Raw genomic sequence first — 21,177 nt, 5'->3', positions numbered from 1 at the left:
TGCAACACTGATGTGTGGCAGGGCCTTCCTTGTGTGCATTCCCTTTTGGAGACATAGGCTCTCAGGGGCTAAAGGTCTCTTCAGTTGCACTTCTAGAAGATACTGAACCTAGAAAGGCAGGACCAGGCCTAGGGAAAGTGGGAAGGCCATTCCTCCAGACCGTTGTTTTTTTTTTTTTTTAAATTTTATTTATTTATTTGAGAGCGACAGACAGAGAGAGAAAGACAGATACAGAGAGAGAGAGAGAATGGGCGCGCCAGGGCTTCCAGCCTCTGCAAACGAACTCCAGACGCGTGCGCCCCCTTGTGCATCTGGCTAACGTGGGACCTGGGGAACCGAGCCTCGAACCAGGGTCCTTAGGCTTCACAGGCAAGCGCTTAACTGCTAAGCCATCTCTCCAGCCCCAGACCGTTGTTTTATGATTGGTCTGAGGCTGGCCGTGGGCATGACCCTGGTGGACTTAGCGTGGTATTTCCAAGGGACAGTGGTCGCACCCTGGCCACACGGAGCAGCTCGTTAGAGCAGACCCTTCTTCCCCCAACAGGTGTGCGTCTGGACCGAGTACGCGGAGGCCGTCAGAAGTACAAGCGGCGGCTGGACTCCGAGAGCAGCCCCTACCTGAGCTTACAGATGTCCCCACCTGCTAAGAAGCCATGTGAGTAGCGGATGGGCCCTGCCCTCTGCCCAGCATCTGCATGTGGAATATCTGGCATGGCCCCGGAAGATGATGCCAACTCCCTTCCACTAGATCATGGGGCAGTGTGGATCTTGGAGGGGCCACCAGTGCCTGGCATTGCCTGGCCACATCAGAAGGCTTGTCCGTCTGGGATGGCACAGATTGGGCTCCAAATGAAGCATGGGTGCCAGCATCCAGTCCTGCTTCCCTGGCCACCCTCCCAGGGATGTGGTGCCAGGTTCTCCTAGTAGTTCCCCACAGTGGGATAGTTCACACAGTTGACACAGTGACTCCAACTTACTTGATACTCTTGAGGCTCTCAGAAACCCAAGTCAGGCTGCTGCGAGGCTCCACCTTGCCCTTGCCTATCTCCCAGGCATTTATCTTAACCTTTCTGGTCATTACAGTGACCAAGATTGTCTCATATTTACTGGTGGCGGAGCCAGACAAGCTGTACGCCATGCCTCCCCCTGGCATGCCCGAGGGGGACATCAAGGCCCTTACCACTCTCTGCGACCTGGCAGACCGAGAACTTGTGGTCATCATTGGCTGGGCCAAGCACATCCCAGGTGAGTCGGGGAGGATCGGGGGAGGGTGGTCTGGGGCTGCGCGCGCCCTAACTGTGTCCCTGATGCTTGAGGCCTGGCCCCCAGGAGACCTGGGAGACTTTGGCAAGCCTGTTCTTTCTGAGTCCTTTGCTCTCCTGAGATTGGGGGTGAGGAGCAAAGTTTGGGAGGCCCAGTCATATAGATGATAGGTTAGGGGCTCAACAGAACTTCTCACTCAAAGACAAGTTCCTTGAACCCTTAAAGACAAAAAGTAGGCCCTTCCTGTACACCTTATTGGGATTGCATAGGAGCATAGCTTCATGTAAGTGGCAAACAGAAGAGGAGGCGATAGGATTAGGGGCTTGGGCCTCACAGGTCACATTCAAACTCTGGGTCACCTGTTTCCTTGTTGGGTTTCTTGGGCATGTCGTGTGACCTATGAATGGGAGTATCTGATCCCCTCCTTGGTGGGCTTTGATCTGAGGATGAAACGGTGAAAGTGGGAATGGCTCACTGCACTGTGGCTACCTGCCGTGTCTCTTGTGAGCCCCTCCTTACTGAGATCCCATGATTTTAAGAGCACTACTGGGGCAGCAAGTATGTGATGTGGGCTTCTCTTAGCTCCATGTGACCCCCTCTTGGTCTGGGTAGATGGTTAAGCCTATTAGTTTCATTTTGGTGAATACAAGTCCCCATAATGTCCCGTCGGCCTTTCTCTGGGCAGTCTCAGGTTCTGTTCCCACGCTCTAGCACCTTGGCTCCAAGTAGGCTGGAGACACCCTGTTATGTCCTCCAGTGACGGGCCCCCTCCCCACCACGGGCTCCGGTTCTAGCTCTGTGACGCAGGAAGCGTCTCTTCGGCCCTGAAAGAAGAACACGGTTCTAGAGCGGCTATAGCAGAGGTGTGCTGCTAGCCAAGGGTACCAAGCAGTTGATCGAAGTGAGCCGACAGGTCCTGTGTGAGATCGCAACACTAACGAGCAGGAAGCCTAGGTGCCTCCGGTGGTCCCTGGGCGTTCTGACTCCAGGGTGGGTTTGCCAGGCACCTGGCTGGTGCTTTCTTGCTAAGAAGATCAGCCTCTCGGGATTATACACTCAGTAGGTTTTTGAATCTGCCCTGTGCTGGCTCAGCACAGATGTGGGTTCAGGCCACTGCTTAAGACACCTCAGCCTGGATTGCTCCACTAACCTGGAGCCAAATTAGGCACAGATATCCCAGCCCTGCCCCCCACACTTCTACTGCCGGTCACACAGGTACTTTGTCCTGGGAGTGACCCGGGAGTGGCGCCTGGCGGTCTCTTGAGTCACTGTCTTCCGTCAGTCCCACTCCCGTCACCTCTGAAGGAAAGGCGTATGACCCAGACTCTGTCTTCCTACGAACCCCCATGCTTTCCCATGTGGGCCCCGTGAGGGACTGGAAGAGCCTCGTGGTTGCTGGGGAACAGGGGCTTTGGAGTCAGACAGCCGGGGCTGCTGGCCCAGCGACAGCTTCTCTTTGTGCAAGGTGCTGCGCTTTTCCGAGCTTCAGCGTTAGCTGTTTGTAAATGGGAATCACGAATGGAGTTCTGTGAGGAGGTAGCACGCTCATAACTGCCACACTTGCCGTGGTTGTCATCATTTCCAGGAATGACATCGTTACCAGCAAAGCCTTCATTTGCACTAGTGCTTTTTTTAAAATTTTAATTTTTTTTTTTTTTTTTTTTTTTTTGGTGTTTCAAGGTAGGGTCTCTCTCTAGCTCAGGCTGACCTGGAATTCACTATGTAGTCTCAGGATGGCCTCAAACTTGTGGAGATCCTCCTACCTTTGCCGCCCGAGTGCTGGGATTAAAGTCGTGTGCCACTTTACCCAGCCCTAGTGTATCTTTCCAAAGCTCTTTTTTTCCCCCCTGGGGAAGGGTCTCTCTCACTCTAGTCCACGCTGACCTGGAATTCACTCTGTAGTCTCAGAGTGGCCTCAAACTCATGGTCTAATTTAATCCCAGTATTCGGGAGGCAGAGGTAGGAGGATTGCTGTGAGTTCGAGGCCATCCTGAGACTACAGAGTGAATTCCAGGGCAGCCTGGGCTGGAGTGAGACCCCACCTTGGAAAAAAAAATTTTTTTGAGACAGTTTCATGTAGCTCAGGCTGGCCTTAAACTTTTCATAGCTGAGGATGACCTTGAATTTCTGTCCTTCTGCCTTTGCCTCCCGAGTGCTGGGATTACAGGTGTGCTTTAATTCCACCTGGTTTTGAATTCCTTTGGATTAAAAAGGTAAAGTAACAGGGGTGGTAGCTCATGCCTATAATCTCGGTTCTTGGGAGACAGAGGCAAGATTGCTTCAAGTTCAAAGCCAGCTTGTTTTACATAGCAAGTTCCAGGCCAGCCAGGAAGGACTCCCTGGAATAGTCACTCTCAGAGCACCCAAATAGTGTCTGAGGATGTGGCTTAATGGGCAGTGCATGCCTAGTGGGCGCAAGTCCCTTAAATCCCTAGCAAGTCATAAACTGGAGGCTCTAGAGTGTACAGCTAATCCCAGCACTTGGGAAGTAGAGGCAAGAGAATCCAAGTGTTCAAGGTCAACCTTGACTACATATTGAGTTCAGACCCATCATGGCCAACCTGATACCCTGTCTCAATCAATCAACCAACCAACCAACCAACCAACCAATCTATCAATCCAATAAGGTAAAGTAAACAAAGGGGCTCATTTGGCTTAAACACTGATTTGCCTGTTTTGCATCAATCTGAAGTCACAATCTTTTAGGCTTGACCTTCCGTGTTTAAGGTAAAATTAATGGAGTTTTCTGCTAGTGTATGTAAACCTCAAGTGCACAGTGTTTGTTTGTTTGTTTATTTATTTATTTATTGTTTTTTTTTTTCGCCACTCTAGCCCAGACTGACCTGGAATTCATTATGTAGTCTCAGGGTGGCCTCAGACTCACACAGATCTTCCTACCTCTGCCTCCTGAATGCTGGGATCAAAGGTGTGCGCCACCACGCCTGGCTCAATGTATATTGTTTTTAAACTTTATTTATTTAAGAGAGAGGAGAGAGAGAGAGGCAGATAGGGAGAATGGGCACACCAGGGCCTGTAGCCACTGCAAACAAACTTCAGACTCTTGTGTGCTACCTTGTGCAGCTGGTTTATGTGGATCCTGGGGAATCAAACCTGGGTCCTTGCTTTGCAAGCAAACGTCTTAACTGCCATCTTTCCAGCCCATTCCCGATGTTTTTGAACTAAGTGATTTAAGCCTATCAACTATTCAGTGGGACACTCATCTAAAGACAGGCTCCCTGTGGTGGAGAGGGGACGGAAGAGGATGGCTACAAACGGAGCTCGCTCTGAGCCATGTCCCCTGTTGACAGACGGGAAGGAGGACTGGGCGTCACATGTGGGGGACTAGAGATCAGACTCATGCTTCAGTGACGTCAGCCCCTGGCCTGACGCACAAGGTGCTTCATATTTACCTGTTTGTTTTTAAGAAACTTATTTATTTATTTGAAAGCAAGGAAGGAGGAGGGGAGAGAGAGAGAATATTGGCGTACCGGGGCCTTTTGCCACCGCGCAGGAACTTCACATGCATGTGCCACTTGGCGTTTGCTTTATGTGAGTACTGGGAAATCGGACCTGGACCAATCCAAGCCTGCCGGTTTTGTAAGCAAGCACCCTCAACCGCTGAGCCATCTCCCCAACCCCATACTTGCCTTCGCATGCACAAAGAGGCCCTTGCTGGGGACTGGCTGAGTCAGAGACTTGCAGGAGTGCCCTTGATTCCTGAGGGATTGACCCAAGGGCCCCTTTGAATGCTTGAAAGTTCCAATAGGCCCCGTGTTTGAACTCTGTGTGTTTGAATTCTTTTTTTTTTTTTTAAATTTTTTTTTAAATTTTTATTTATTTGAGAGCGACAGATACAGAGAGAAAGACAGATAGAGGGAGAGAGAGAGAATGGGTGCGCCAGGGCTTCCAGCCACTGCAAACGAACTCCAGACGCGTGCGCCCCCTTGTGCATCTGGCTAACGTGGGACCTGGGGAACCGAGCCTCGAACCGGGGTCCTTAGGCTTCACAGGCAAGTGCTTAACCACTAAGCCATCTCTCCAGCCCTGTGTGTTTGAATTCTGTGTGTGCTGTGTTCTCCTGTAAGTCCACAGCATTGACACACTGCGTCACTACGAGAGTGCTTCGGGAGCGTTGTTAAGTAAAACGGGATTGCTTGTGCAAACACACTGCTTGTACTGTGACAGTCTATCTCCTAACTGAGACAGCATGTAAGTGACAAAGGAATGGGTAATACATACAGTGTGGATGCACTGAGCAGAGGCCTCATTCATTCATGTCATGGGCAGAACAGGGAGAGAGAGAGAGAGAGAGAGGAGGGCATATCACTGTAACACTCACAATAGTGCACAATTTAAACTTACGGATTGTGTATATGTGGAACTTTCTACTTAACAATTTTTAATTTGTGTATGTATGTATATATGTACATGCGTACATGGGTGTGTGCCAGGCTGCAAATGAACTCGGGTGCTAGGGAATTGAATCTGGGACAGCAGGCTTTGCAGGCAAGTGTCCTTAACAGTTGAGTGAGTGATCTCCTCAGCCCCTCTACTTAAAATTTTTAGACTGGGTTGACCTTGCATAACTGAAACCCCAGGAAGTAAAATCTCAGGTAAGGGGAGGGACTGCTATATATCAGTTCCTCCCATTTCTCCCTCCCTACCTCCTTTCCTTTATTCCCCCCCACCACCCCTGGGAGAGAACATGGTCTTATGCCGGGCAGGCTGGTCTTGAACTTGCTTTGTAGCTGAGGATGACCTTGAGCTCCTAATCCTCCTTCCTCCACCTCCCAAGTGCTAGGATTACAAGCATGCACCACCAGGCTCAGTTTGTAGGTCAGTTTCTTCCCCAAGGAACCCACTGGAACAAGGAAGGCCACGTAGGGAGCTTGGGCTGATAGCAGTTTGCTCAGAATAACAAGCATTGTTGAAGCCACTGGGTTCTAACTTAAGTAGGATCTTTTTTTTAAAATTTTGTTTATTTTTATTTATTTATTTGGCAGAGAAAGAGGGGAAGAGAGAGGGAGAATAGGCGTGCAAGGACCTCCAGCCACTACAAATGAACTCCAGATACATATGCCCCCTTGTGCATCTGGCTAACATGGGTCCTGGGGAATCAAACCTGGGTCCTTTGGCTTTGCAGGCAAACGCCTTAACCACTAAGCCATCCCTCCAGCCCTGAAGTAGGATCTTTAGGTACTGGGCTGCCTAGAGGCAAGCCCAAGTGTTGCAAACACCTTATTCCCTGGAGCAAGAGATCCAAGCAAAAGCCAGCAGCAGCCTTTGCCAGCAGCGGGCAGCACTTGATGGCGTTGCAGCCTCCATACATTATTGGTCAGCTGTCCACCCTCCCCAGGCAGCTTGGAGTCCACCCTGGCCAGGGGGGCTGTCATGAGGAGTCATTGCCACCTCTGCCCAGCGCAGACTACTACTGTGTGTGTAGGATCTTTGGAGGCGTTCTCATGAAAGGGCCCTGAACAGTCGAAGCCACCACCAGGCTGGATGAAGGATGAGCTGCCGAGTGACAGCAGCTGTGTCTGAAGTGGCCCCAGATCCTGTAATTACCTCTCCCTTTATTACCTCCCTAATGGCCCTCCAGGTCGGCAGAGACGATCATAAATTAACAGATTATGAACTCCACTTGCCACAAATTACATGCTTTTTTTTTTTTTAAATTCTGCGAGTTTGTGGTGCCAAATCACTGGGGGCTGGGGCCAGAGCCTAAGTGCTATTAGATCTACTGGGGCAGGAAAGCTCACGGTGGGGTGCCTGGCAGCCAGGGGCCTTGGAGTAGGTAGCACACCCAGGCTGAACCCCAAGGACCAGCCTTGCTCTGGTCCAGGACCATGGTCCCTCCCAGCCTCTGTCAGTCCACTCCAGATCCGTGATGACTTGATGGAGGAGGAGGTCCAGCCTGCCGCTGAAACCTGTGAAGAGGGTTTTCCTGCAGGCCAGGAGGGGGTCGCCAGCTGCTTTGGGTCTTGAATCAGGGAGTACGTTCTTCTAGTGAAAATGCCAGATGTGACTGAAGTGGCAAGGAAACACTTGCAAGCCCTCCATCTGGTGTGTACAACCAGTGTACAGATAAGGGTCGATGTGGGGGGGGTCCTCACCTACCCATGGGCTCACACCCCAACACTGCTTTATCCCTACTTCAGCATGTAACAGTGAAAAATAGTAGCACTTTCAATGCACTCAGCAGAACTTGAAGTGTTCCACATACAAGCATGTTAAGATTATGCTGTTCCAAAGGAGATTAAAAGGGTTATTAAACTTCCCTCAGGTGGACAGCAGAGCAAGTAATCTGTGCCTTCCAACCTCTACCTAACTCCAGTGGCTTCTAATCGTGTGTGTATGTGTGTGTGTGTGTGTGTGTGTGTGTGTGTGTGTGTGTGTGTCGTTTTTGAGGTAGGGCCTCACTCTAGCTCAGGCTAACCTGGAATTCACTATGTAGTCTCAGGGTAGCCTCGAACTCACAGTGATCCTCCTACCTCTGCCTCCCAAGTGCTGGGATTAAAGACATGCACCACCATGCCTGGTTTGTTTGTTTTGAAACAGGGTCCTACTCTATCCCAGGTTGGTCTTGAACTCACTGTGATCCTCCTACCTCAACCTCCCCAGTGCTGAGGGTAAAGGCGTGTGGCACCAAATCGGTTTCTAATTTACCATTTATTAACTGAAAGGTGTATCTGTACCATACTTACATGATCACACTAGGCACATTTTCATTGTTTACTGATTTGCATTGCTTATTGTTTCTGTTATCTTTTGGGGGAGCTATTTGAGGCAGGGTCTCACTGCAGCCCAGGCTGGCCTCAACCTCCCAGAGATGAGATTAAAGGTGTATACCACTACGATCTGCTGTTTTTTCTTTCTTCTTTATTTTTTAAAATATTTTATTTATTTATTTGTAAGCCGAGAGAGAGAGAGAGAGAGAGAGAGAGAGAGCGAGAATGAATATGTGGAATACCAGGGCCTCTGGCCACTGCAAATGAACCCCAGTTGCATGCATCACTTCGTGCATATGGCTTTACTTGGGCAATGGCGAATGGAACCCAGGTCATTAGGCATTGCAGGAAAGCGCCTTAACTGCTGAGCCATGTCTCCAGCCCCCCGTTTTTATTTTAAAAATTTATTATTATTATTATTTTGGTTTTTAGTGGTAGGTTTTCCCTCTAGCCCAGGCTGACCTGGAATTCACTATGTCGTCTCATGGTGGCCTCGAACTCACAGTGATCCTCCAACCTCTGCCTCCCTAGTGCTGGGATTAAAGGTGTGTGTCACCACGCCCGGCTCCCTTTCTTTATTTTTTAAACGTGTGTGTTTGGGCATGCACATATCCAGCCTGCATGTGGAGGTCAGGAAAGAACCTCAGGCCACTGGTCCTCTCCTGCCTTGTCTGTGACAGGTTTCCCTTGTTTTTCTGCAGCTTGGAAGACAAGACTGACTGGCTTGCAAGCTTTGTGGTTCTCCCCTGTCTTCTTCCCATTGCCACAGGGGCACTGAGGCTGCAGATGTCTGCATCTGGTATCTCTGTGTGTGTGTGTTTAGGTAGAGTCTCACTCTAGCCCAGGCTGACCTGGAATTTAGTACGTAATCTCAAGATGGCCTCAAACTCATGGTGGTCCTCCTACCTCTGCCTCCTGAGTGCTGGAATTAAAGGCATGTGCCACCATAGCCAGCTCTCTATTTTATTATGATTTAATTTTGTTTGTTGAACGTTTTTTTTTTTTTTTTTTTTTTTTTGGTTTTTCAAGGTAGGGTCTCACTCTGGCTCAGGCTGACCTGGAATTCACTATGTAGTCTCATGGTGGCCTCGAACTCACGGTGATCCTCCTACCTCTGCCTCCTGAGTGCTGGGATTAAAGGCATGCGCCACCACCCCCAGCTTGTTGAACGTATTTTGATGGGATTTAAAAGCCAAAAGTAGGCAAAAGTGTGCACATAAACACATCTTACCTCCATCTCTACCCCCTCCCTTCCTGGAGGTAAGCATATTTCATTTTTTTCTTTTAGTGTTTCTTTTCTCAAATGTTAGAAAACAGTTGAGTGATTTCACATATTGCAAGACAGCAGACACTTTTGCATACTCATGCTTGAGTCTGTTGGGGTTTTCAGAGCTGTCCAGGAATTTTACAGATGCTCAAAGAGGTAGAAGAAAAACGCTTCTCCTGTGAGTGCTGAGCTCAGTGCTGAAACCTCAAACCTGCACGGCCCCCTCCATCTTGGGGTGGCACAGGGGTTTCCAGGTGGCCGCTCCCCTCTCTCTCCATAAGACTGTGCTGGTCTGTGAACCACATCCAAACTGTCAACTTGAGCCCAAGGAGGCTCTAACAGGCTCTGAGCAAGCGCTTTAAATACATTTCCCTGCCACTTGGGGGCCCAGGCCCATAGCATTTGTTAGTTCCTTGAGCCATGAGTGCCGCACCCTTTCTGCTCTGGGCCGGGAGAGTAGGGAGGTGAGGGACCCGGTGGTCCCCAGGAGCTCAGAGCTGGGACTTAGCAGTAGGACACTTAAGTGTGTCCTTTCAGAGCTTGGCTCCAAAGGCAGCTCTCGTACAAGGCCTCCCAGGGCTGTCTATTAGGACACGTTCCCATTGCATGTTCTTGAAGTCTTAGAGTCCCTGAAGGTCTCACAATCACAGCTTCATGTTGACCAGTGATGCATGGTGGCTTGTAAGCTCTCCGAAGCCCGCGAGCCCTGGTTTGAACACGCCATCTGTCCCTCGTGCCTGGCTTGGGCTGGCATTTAGCTAGAAGCATGCGGGTGATAGTCTTGTGAGGGTCGCACCTGTGTGCTGAGCCGCCTCCCTCCTTCCCTGCCTTTGCCTCCCCCTCCCCTTCTGCAACCTTCTGATCCGATTCAGCTGTCTGTTCATTTCGTCCCTGTCTCCTCCGCCCTCCTCCCAGCCTTTCTGTTCTCAGGTTCCCTCCCGGTGCAGTTCACTTCCCACTCACCCTCCTGTGCTCGCTGATTGGTATCTGTTAATTAATGTCGCCCAAAGCCTCTCTCCTACTCAGGGACCTGATAAGGGAAATTGGATGTCCATTTCTATCTATCTTTTATTACCTCGGGCTCCCTGGACCCCCATAGGTGGCCACACACCCTCTGTGGTGCTGGGAGTTTGGGCGGAAGCGCGCTGAGCTGAGCCCGAGATGGGGTGTCTCCTGCCGCTGTCTGGCTGGCCACCCAAGGAGTCCAGGAGCTCAGCGGTGAGACCAGGAACCCTGAGAATGGACTTAGAAAACAGAGGCCAGTGTGGCCAGCCTCATGACTGGCCTTTAGCCCCATGTATGCCCCGAGAGTGGGTAATGGAAGACACTGCACAGGTCCTAAGACAAGGAGGATGCAGGAACTGGGAACCAGCAAAGAGAAGGATGTAATGTGCCAACCATTGCAAGCATCCCACTGCGTGCTGGGAGCGGCGCTGGCTCTTCACCCAGTTCTTTCATTACTCACACCCCCTTATTACTTGCCCTCCAGCCCCCACGTTTCAGAAGCAATGTCCAGACAGACAGGCCTAAAGGAATCCCTCCATAAGCAAAGTTAGTCAGAAAACTTCCTTTCCTTTCTTCCTTCCATCCATCTTCAAAAAATTCTTCATTTATTCATTTGTTTATTTAGTAGAGAGAGAAAGAGGAAGGAGAGTAGAGAATAGAGTACCTCAGGGCCTCTAGCCACTGCGACTGCACTCCAGACACATGCACTACCTTGTACATCTGGCTTACGTGGGCACTAGGGGATCAAACCTGGGTCCTTAGGTTCTGCATGCAAGCGCTTTAACCGCTAAGCCATCTCTCTAGCCCCGTTTTCTCTCTTGAGACAGGGACTCATTGTAGCCCAAGCTGGCCTCAAACTTGCTGTGTAGCCAAGGCTTGCCTTGAACTCTGGGTGCACTTACCTCTGCCTTCTTAGTTCTGGGATCACAAGTATGCACCACCACAGCCAGCTGCTTCTTTTCATCCTTCCAGCTTGGTCAGGGGTAGACTCGTCGCTCAGTTTCCCAGGGCTCTCCCAGCGAAGTTACTGCCTCCTGTCTACTGGTTGAGCTATTTGAAATGCCCTCTCGTAAATCAAGCTATTAATTGACTGCCTAAGTGAAGTTCACACACAGAGTGATTCCATCTCAACAGTAATAGTAAGAGTGTTCATGTTCTGCACTCGTTGCCCCATTTCGAGCTCACAGTGACTCTTATGCTTGTTTCATGGATGAAGAGGCCAAGGCTTGGAGAGTCTGCGCGGCTCCCTCAAGGTCAGCCCGTGTACGATAGCCAGCACATGAGCTGTCAGAGTTCGAGTTCAGACAGCCTCCAGAGCATATTGGACAAGACAGTGTCATGAATCTGGACCGTTTCCCACCTCTATCTTTCTTTCTTTTTTGGTTTTTCGAGGTAGAGTCTCACTCTAGCCCAGGCTGACCTGGAATTCACTATGGAGTCTCAGGGTGGTTTTGAACTCATGCCAATCCTCCTACCTCTGCCTCCTGAGTGCTGGGAGTCAGCATCCTCCCTAGGGAGAGGGGGAAGAACCAGAGATGTCACTGAACTCCTGAGTCATCATTTAAGGAGTGCCCCAGTTGACCCCTGGGAGCATAGACTGCCTGTGAGAAAATGCTACTGGTCCCGGAGACCCAGGCAATAGTCACAAGATCTCTGACTAGGTCACAGACAGCCGAGTCCTTACTCCTGGCTGAATACTGAATCAGAATCAGATGGCATTTAATTTAATTCATTGATTTATTCAAGAGAGAGAGAGAGAATGGGCATACCAGGACCTCTAGCCACTGCAAACCAAACTACAGATGCATGCACCACCTTGGGCATCTGACTTACACGGGTAATGGGGAATCGTACCTGGGTCCTTAGGCTTCGCAGGCAAGCACCTTAGCCACTAAACCATCTTGCCAGCCCCCCGGGTGTCATTTTAAAGCAGAAGGGCCCTCTGGAATGAGCAACGAGAGGAGCCGGGAAAGCCCTGAGTGGCTGAGATCCCGCACTGCCATCTCCCAATCTGATCCTGCTTTGAAGTCAGTAGCTACCAAAATTACAAACGCAGCTAATTAATCAGCATCTCTCCAGACACTGGAAAAGACCTAGAGCCGACAATCGTAGCGCAGTCAACTCTGACCAAGCTCTCCTTGTGTGATTCTTGTCCGTGAGCTCCGAGCGCGACTCCCTCAGCCTGGAATGAGTCCAGCGGCTGCACGGAGGGCCCCCCCCAGCCCCCTAGCAGGTTCCCGACGCAAGGACACGGCCCATCCCCATCTATGCCCACCAGCAAGCCCCCAGGCTCCTCCTTCCTGACCAGCAGCCCTCTCACCCCTCCTGCAGGCTTCTCGAATCTGTCGCTAGGGGACCAGATGAGCCTGCTGCAGAGCGCCTGGATGGAGATCCTCATCCTGGGCATCGTGTACCGCTCGCTGCCCTATGACGACAAGCTGGTCTACGCCGAGGACTACATCATGGACGAGGAGCACTCGCGCCTGGCGGGGCTGCTGGAGCTCTACCGTGCCATCCTGCAGCTGGTGCGCAGGTACAAGCGGCTCAAGGTGGAAAAGGAGGAGTTTGTGACGCTCAAGGCCCTGGCCCTTGCCAACTCGGGTAAGAGTGGTGTACGGCCTGCAGGGGGTTTCGGGGGATCTTCCGGAGCCCAGGCTGAATCAGGCTGGCTGCACTGGGCAGGAGTTGACAGAGAACTGTACCAGCTGCCCTGTCGAGCCCAAAGGACAGTCGTGAGGCCAGCGCTGGGTTTACACTTTGGTATTTGCACGGGTCGAATCTGCTTCTGCCGCTCTGAGCCTCTGTTTCTTCATCAGTGGAATGGGGACAAAAGCAGAACTTACTCCACACTCAACAGCCACATGGGACGAGGCTTGACGAACCCAGACTTCTTGCCCCAGTGGCATCTAGGGACCATCGTGCACTGGTGTGTGGGTGTGACATTCAGGATTTTGGCTTTCCTTTTACCCCAGGAAAGACCACAAAATGTCAGTCCCTGTGGTGTCCCTGTGGAGCTGTCATCTCGAGCCAGAATATGGGGTACAGATGGAAAAGCAGTTGGGGGGGGAGTCTGTGGTGGTTTGATTCAGGTGTCCCCCATAAACTTAGGTGTTCTGGACGCTAGGTTCCCCAGCTGATGGCAATTGGAAATTAAAGCCTCTTAGAGTTGGTGTATTGTTGGGGGCGGGCTTATGGGTATTATAGCCAGTTTCTCCTTGCCAGTGTTTGGCATACTCTCTTGCTCCCGTTGCCCACCTTATGTGGCCCAAGGGGTGATGTCCACCCTCTGCTCATGCCGTCATTTCCCCCCTGCCATCGTGGAGCTTCCCCTAGAGCCTGTAAGCCAAAATAAACATCTTTTTCCCACAAGCTGCTCTTGGTTGGGTGATTTCTACTAGCAGTGTGAACCTGACTGCAACAGGGTCCAATAAGAAACTCAGGGCTGCCAAGGACTGGGTGGGGATGGGGTCAGTTGAGACGTCAGTCCTGTCCACAGCCACTAGGTAAGAAAGTTCCCCAGCAACCCAGAGAGCCTGTTGGCTGGGGGAGGGGTGGAGCCAAGAGGTCACTGCAGGCCACTGTGGAGTGACTATCCAGCGCTGGTTCATGGCCTTAGGCTTGGTGTCTAACAGAAGAGCAGAACGCATCAGGGGCTGACAGGGAGCCCAGAGCTCAGCCTCCTGGGAGCCTGCTGGCCGCTCTGCACCTGCATCCCAGGCATATGTAGGGCTCTCTGACAGCAGAAAAAGAATACAAAATCATAGCCATCGATTTTGTAATTAACAGTTTATCAATACCATCAATACAGACTTGCTGATGGATTGCAAAGAAATTAATCTTGCAATGTTATTTTATTTCATTTTTGGTTGAAGGCACCTGTCAATTGTAGGCTCCTTGGGGAGCACGGGGGAGGGGGACAGGCTGAGTAGAGGGGGGTCTGGAGGCTGGGTCCTAGACCTTCAGGCTGCGAATGGCCAAGAGCGTAGAGCTGGAATCAACTCGAATCCTCACTGATGTAGCAGCAGGGAGCAGAGAACTGTGGAGACCTGGACATGGCACCACTACTGCCCATCCCTGCCAGGGTGCCCACCCTGGAACAAGTCCACAGTGATAACGTAATGGCTACTATTTACCAGGCACTGACTGGTACCTCCTTCAACCCTGGTCGTCCCTTGCATTCCTGTGCAGATGAGTTACTTGGCCTTTTTTTTTTTTTTCTTTTGTACATTCTTTTGTTGTTGTCGTTGTTTGTTTGCTTGTCCCTTTTTAAAATATCTTAATTTATTTATCTGACAGAGAAAGAGGGAGAGAGAGAGAGAATGGGCACACCAGGGCCTCCAGCCACTGCAAACGAACTGCAGATGCATCTGGCTAACGTGGGTCCTGGGGAATCGAACCAGGGTCCTTTGGCTTTACAGGCAAATGCCTTAACTGCTAAGCCATCCCTCCAGCCTTTGTTTGTCTTTTTGAAGTAGGGTTTCGCTCTAGCCCAGGCTGACCCAGAATTCACTATGTAGTCTCAGGCGGGCCTCAGACTCACTCCGAACTCTGTCTCCCCAGTGCTGGGATTAAAGGAAGTTGGCCCAGATCCCTCTGCTCTGTGGGCCTTGGAATGAAGGTCGGTGGGGTGGGGTAGTCCAGGTATAAAGGAAGGCTGGAAGGTGCTGACTGGCTCTCCCAGGTGGGTTCTAGAAGAATCCCTTAGCTTTGTTTCTCTCATATCCAACTGTACTCCAACGTCAGACAGCGCCTTCTCTTCTGGGACTTAAGTCAGTTTCTGTCAAACGCCAGTCACGACTTAAGTTCAACCCCTTCTTCAACGCTTTTTTCTGTATCTGTCTTTGCAGTGCTGGAGTTCAAAGTCAGGGCCTTGCGCATGCTGGGCAAGTGTGCTATAGCCAGAGCTTTTGCAGGTTTAGTGGCCACACTGCAGAATGGAGAAGCTGGTGTTGGTGGCAGCACAGAGGTAGTCCTTGACTGTCATCTAAACCCTGAGCCATGTAGCCCTCTGAAGCCCATCTCAGAAGTAGGTAAACGAGGCACAGAGAATTTAAACGACTTAGCTAAGGCCAGAGAGCCAGCAAACAAAGGGACACAGGATTCGAACTCTGCCAGCCAGACTCCCAAGGTTCCCCTGACACCTCCAAGGAATGCGACAGGTCTGCCCAGGTCCAAATCCTCGGACTTGTCCGTGGCCACCTTATGGGAAGGGGGGGGGTCTCTCAAGAGGTGCCGTCGGACTGTGACGGCCGCCACGGTGCTCTCCACACCCCGGCTTTGAAGTCAGGCCCGGTGCCTGGCTGGCGCTGACGCTCACCTTGTGCCCACAGATTCCATGTACATCGAGGACCTGGAGGCGGTGCAGAAGCTGCAGGAAATGCTGCACGAGGCGCTGCAGGACTACGAGCTGAGCCAGCGCCACGAGGAGCCGCGGAGGACGGGCAAGCTCCTGCTGACGCTGCCCCTGCTGCGGCAGACCGCCGCCAAGGCCGTGCAGCATTTCTACAGCGTGAAAGTGCAGGGCAAGGTGCCCATGCACAAACTCTTCCTGGAGATGCTGGAGGCCAAGGTGTGATGGCCCGGCCCACAGACAGGCGCCCACACATGGACAGACAGACAGATCCACGCGGAGACCTCCACAGACACCAGCTTTGATCTTTGACCCCTGTGCCGGGGCTCTGAGCATTCCCAGAGAACAAGGGGTGTCCTGCTTCCTGACCATGTGTGCAGACTCCTGGGGACAACGGGGTGGGGGGTGGGGACAGGGATGGGAGGGCAGGGGCGAGGGCTCATCTGTCACCTGCTTTTTCTTTGGTATTTTCTCCTTCTCCGTGGGCAGTGCTTAGGCCTGGGCCAGGTCTGTCTCCTTTTAGTGCTGGAAGCCACCAGAGGTTGCATCCCCTCCGGCACCAAACCAGCGAGTCCATTTCCAAACCCTTCCCCACCTAGGGCTTAGGTGCGCAGCTCTCTGCACCCAGGTTCCGAGGCTCAGGTTTGGGGCCTCTGTAGGTGCTGGTCTTGCAGAGGGCAGGTCCTTGAGGTAGGAATGTCTTCTAACAGAGGCTTTGCTTACTCACAGGTCCCTGGGGCTGCTCCTGAGGCCCCAATGTGCAGGTCTCCTCCCTGCGCTCTTCCTCAGCCTCAGCACCCCAAGTCCAGGTCCATGCCCGCACCAGGGAACCAGGGACACCCCATCAACCCATGAGATGCTTCCTTTCTTGCCCCTACCTCAGACAGCCCAAGAGACTCCCAGTCACAGAGACAGACACTCACCCAGAGAAGAGCAGGCTCCAGGTCCAGCCAAGCGATCTGTGGGGAGTTTAGAACCTGCCCCCATCCTGGGGCACCTGGGGTTCTCATCTCATTGCAGGTCCAGAGCCCTGGGGTGAGGGCAGGGCGGGGAGAGCAAAGAGGATGTCCAGGGGTACATTGAACAAAGGACTTGTGAGTGTAGCTCCCTGGCAAGGGCTCTGCAGTGTGGTTGCAGTGTGGGGCAATCTACCATCCCACGGTTCCGCACACAAGAGAGTCTACTCCAGGAAAGGGTGCAGCCCTGGCCACGTGGGAATAGTTTCTCACCCTGTGTCCCCCACTCCCGAACTCCCATCAGTGCCCATGAGCTAGCTGAGGGAAGTGTGGAAGGTCTTGGAGATGAGGGGCTTTAGTGTGATAGAAAATGGACCTGCCACCTGGGTGACCCACAGACCACACCTAGCCACTGAGGGAAGGTGAGCAGATGCCACCCAAATGCCAGGCCTCTCTTCTAGACTCTTGAAGGAGCCGATACTGGCCCAGCCTTCCTGGCTTGACTGCTGAGGAGCAGCAGACACTGCTCTGAGGTCCTCCAGAGAGAGGGCCGTGGGAAGTCACAGCCCCGAGTCCAGTGTGACCCCTTCCCTGGCTCTCCATGCCACCACTGGTCCCCTTTGGTAAAGGTGTCTGGGCATTAGGAAAGTGGATCAAGCAAGTCAGACACCCCTTAGGGGCCCAGCCCTGAGTACTCGGCCTGGGAAACCTTGTGGGAACCTGTGATCGGATGCTCCCCAGCCTCACTGCTGTTTTGTGTGTCTGGGGAGACAGGCCCCCAGCAGCTGGTTCTCCGCATGCACTGCGTAAGTGTCAAGGCCGGGCCCGCTGTCACCAGTGGGCAGGGCTGTCGTCTCCTGGGAATGTCGTCCAGCTTGCCACTGCTTTAACACATAGCAAGTACTCCACGCACAGCCGTCTTCTGCAACTGTAGACCATTCTGGCAGAGAATCCACCGGGCATCTGGAATGGAAGGAGAGGGCCAGCTGCTTGGTGGAAGCCTGGGCGGATGAAAGGCCCGCAAGGTGTGGGGCCTGGTGGGGAAGCTCAGTGGGACATCTTCAGTTTGAGCCCCTGTGGGGCAGGGCCCATGTTCCGTCTTACGTCTTCCGTTTCTGGAAGTGGAGAGGAGATAGATAGCCCTTTAGTTGTGTGCTAATGGTTCAGGTTGTTTGAAATGCCAAGGGGGGGAAAAAACAGCCAACCATTGAGCAGGTGCTGGCTGGGTTTTATTTATTTCCTTTGTACCCATCCTTCTGAAGGTTCTAGATGGTATTTCATGTCTCCCAATTTTTGCACACAAACTGGTGACTTCCCAGGCCATGATTCGAGAAATAAGATGCTGTTGGCAGCAGGGTTAGCAATTCCCCTGTCCTTCCCTTGAGACTCCAGTACCCCAGGCAGATAGGTGGCAGGGGAGGGTGATAGAATGTGGTAAGACCGAAGAGCCCAGAGTCTAAGCCCGTGGGACAGCACCAAAGAGAAGCACTATGTGGAGAGATTGATTTATTTTCTGATAATGATACTGTGGCTGGAATGGCTTCTTGAGATGTATATATTTTTTAACCGGCAGTCCCTTGGTGTCATCTCGCCTCCCTGTATGTATTTTCTTGTTCCATGTTCTCCCAAAGCTCCCATGTAAATCACATGTGCTAGGGTTCTCCCATCCAGTCCCATGTATCTGGAATCTAATAAATAAGGAAAGGCCTGCTGAGCGTTTCTTCTTGAATCATCGGTCGACTTGCTGCCCTCTGGACAGGACGGGTCTCAGGCCTATATAAGGAGAGGCCACACCAGCTTGAGAGAAAGGGTGTGGGTCCCATGGGTATTGTGGGAAGTGTGCTCAGTGCTTGCCTAGTATGCGGGAGGCTAAAGGTTCAATCCTCAGCACCTCAAAACAGAAATAAGGGTGTTGGTCAGCACAAGTCAGGAGTGCCATCTCAGAAGCCCAGTGTCTACAAGGCCCTTGTGATTTCCATGAGCGCCAGAGTTAGGTCATCTCATGTGGGAAGCACAAACAGTGGCCTTAACACACTCAGGCAGCAAAGCCACAGCCGGCTTCACGCGTCAGCCAGTGTGTGTGTGTGTGTGTGTGTGTGTGTGCGCGCGCGCGCGCGCGCACGCGTGTTCATTCCAGAAGTGAGGCAGGCATCAGGCAGGGTTTGGAGTGCATACAATTATGGGTCAGGCAGGCCTCTTCTGTGTTGCATTCTTTTTTATTTATGTCCTAACAATTTTATCCTTGTATATAGTGCATTTTGGAAACTTTCACGCCCCCACGCACATTAATTTCCTCTGTCCCCCTTCCACTCTTCCTGATCCTTTTTCTTCTCATCTAGTCCTGCTTCTCCTTTGATGTTTGTTTTTTTGTTTCAGTTTGGGGGTGCATGAGTGGGTGGGGAGGGGAGGCCTTACTACAGCGTGGGCCACAGCCTGTGGCTATTCCACTGTAAAAGACATCTCCCTCCCCCAGGGACTGTTAACTGCCAGTCACTCTTCAGAGACAGATAGGACCTCAGGAGCCCCCTCCCCCTCCCACAACCCATGAAGAGTGTGCATGGCCCAGTCTGGTGGAGCCAGCCACAGTTCCCGTGGACCTGAGTGCAGCGGCCCTGTCATGTTGGAAGACTGGACTCCGCTGAACCGCTCTGCATCCTCCAGCTTCCAACGTTCTGCCCCTTCGGTGATGTTCCCTGAGCCTTAGAAGGGGCTTTTCATGCTTTTTTTTGGGGGGGGGGTTCTTTTTTGGTTTTTCGAGGTAGGGTTTCACTCCAGCCCAGGGTGACCTGGAATTCACTATGGAGTCTCAGGGTGGCCTCGAACTCACGGTGATCCTCCTACCTCTGCCTCCCGAGTGCTGGGATTAAAGGCGTGCGCCACCATGCCCAGCAATGCTTTTTTTATTTTAATGTTTTAAAAATTTTTTTTTAGTCATATATTATTTGAGAGAGCAAGAGAGAAAGAGGCAGACAGAGAGAATGGGCGCACCAGGGCCTCCAGCCACTGCCAACGAACTCCAGACACATGCACCCCCTTGTGCATCTGGCTTACGTGGGTCCGGGGAAATCGAACCAAGATCCTTTGGCTTTGTAGACAAATGTGTTAACTGCTATGCTAAGCCATCTCTCCAGCCCGCCCCCTTTTTTTCTGTTTTTCAAGGTAGGGTCTCCCTGACATGGAGTTCACTGTGTAGTCTCAGGGTGGCCTTGAACTCATTGCAATCCTCCTATCTCTGCCTCCCGAGTGCTGGGATTAAAGGTGTGCACCACCACATCTGGCTCCCCCTCCTTTCTATTTTTTTAAACAAATTGTACCCTTTTATTCCCTCTCCCCTCTTCCCGTTTCCCTGGGGTCCTCCTCTGTTATGGGATTTACTGTGAGGTCATGAGGGCTTCCATCAGTTCCAGTGGTATAGTGGGGGACCATGCTCAGGTCACTCTCACCCACTCTGTGGATCTTAGAATCTTCCCCCACCCCTTCTTCAATGAGACAGGCCTGTTAGTGGTCGGATTTAGTGCTGAGTTCTTTGCAGCCTCTGGATCTCTGCTTTCATAGGTTGTGCTTGATCACTGTTTCCGTCACCGTCACCCTGGAGCTGGCTGTCAGGTTAGCAGTAAGAGCAGTGCTCATGGCACTTCTTCCAGTGCAAGTTCTCCTGGGCCCTGGCAGATGTGGAAGAGGTGGCAAGCCTTGCGGTGGGCAGTCAGTTATCTTGTCTTATCAGTGGATCTCAACTCTTCTCCAATTTCTCTGCCGCCATGGCATGTGGTGAGGCCCTGCTCCAAGTCTCTCATGCCAGCTTTTCATTCTTTTTCTTTCTTTCCTTTTGTTTTTTTTTTGTTTGTTTGTTTTTAAATTTTATTTTATTTTATTTATTTGAGAGAGATAGTGGGCACATCAGGGCCTTCAGCCACTGTAAATGAACTCCAGACACATGTGCCACCTTGTGCATCTGGCTTTTGTGGGTCCTGGGGAATCAAACCTGGGTCCTTTGGCTTTTCAGGCAAGTGCCTTAGCAGCTAAGCCATCTCTCCAGACCTGTTATTTATTTATTGAGGTAGGGTCTCATTCTAGTTCAGACTGGCCTGGAATTCACCATGTAGTCTCAGGGTGGCCTTGAGCTCACAGTGATCCTCCTACCTCAGCCTCCCTGAGTGCTGGGATTAAAAGTGTGTCATCACACACAGCCTTCTTTTCATCTTTTTAAATTATTTTTTGGTTCATTTTTATTTATTTATTTGAGAGTGACAGAGAGAGAGAGAGAAAGAGGCAGATAGAGAGAGAATGGGCATGCCAGGGCTTCCAGCCACTGCAAACGAACTCCAGATGTGCGCCCCCTTGTGCATCTGGCTAACGTGGGTCCTAGGAAATCAAGCCTTGAACCAGAGTCCTTAGCCTTCACGGGCAAGCGCTTAATGGCTAAGCCGTCTCTCCAGCCCTCTTTTCATTCTTAAATTAGCCTCTTTCATGGTAGCAGGAGGGCTGCTGGTTTTTTATTTCATACCGTGGGGTGGGTGAGAGAAAAATTTTACAACCACAAAAAAATGTCTGAATTTCCTCTTGAATACCACTGGTGTGGGGTCTTTCTCTCAGCGAATCAGCTATGTG

General features: G+C 51.6%; 1 protein-coding gene across 5 annotated transcripts in view; it reads left to right on the top strand.

Moving 5' to 3' along the window:
• Esrrb (estrogen related receptor beta) overlaps positions 1 to 18,277 on the top strand; it is a 203,999-nt gene extending 185,722 nt beyond the window's left edge. For all 5 annotated transcript variants that reach the window (XM_004649392.2, XM_012947668.2, XM_045154729.1 and 2 more), the window contains 4 exons: positions 545 to 655; positions 1,084 to 1,245; positions 12,595 to 12,864; positions 15,594 to 18,277. In XM_004649392.2, coding sequence (XP_004649449.1) covers positions 545 to 655; positions 1,084 to 1,245; positions 12,595 to 12,864; positions 15,594 to 15,838 — 788 coding nt within the window. In that variant the 3' untranslated portion in view covers positions 15,839 to 18,277. The remainder of the gene's footprint in view (positions 1 to 544; positions 656 to 1,083; positions 1,246 to 12,594; positions 12,865 to 15,593) is intronic.
• The last annotated feature ends 2,900 nt before the right edge of the window (positions 18,278 to 21,177 follow it).

The sequence above is a fragment of the Jaculus jaculus genome, chromosome 7 (assembly GCF_020740685.1).
Source record: "Jaculus jaculus isolate mJacJac1 chromosome 7, mJacJac1.mat.Y.cur, whole genome shotgun sequence".
NCBI lineage: Eukaryota > Metazoa > Chordata > Mammalia > Rodentia > Dipodidae > Jaculus > Jaculus jaculus.
The sequence above is the reverse complement of the archived record's forward strand: the minus strand, read 5'-3'. Positions and strand labels throughout refer to the sequence as shown.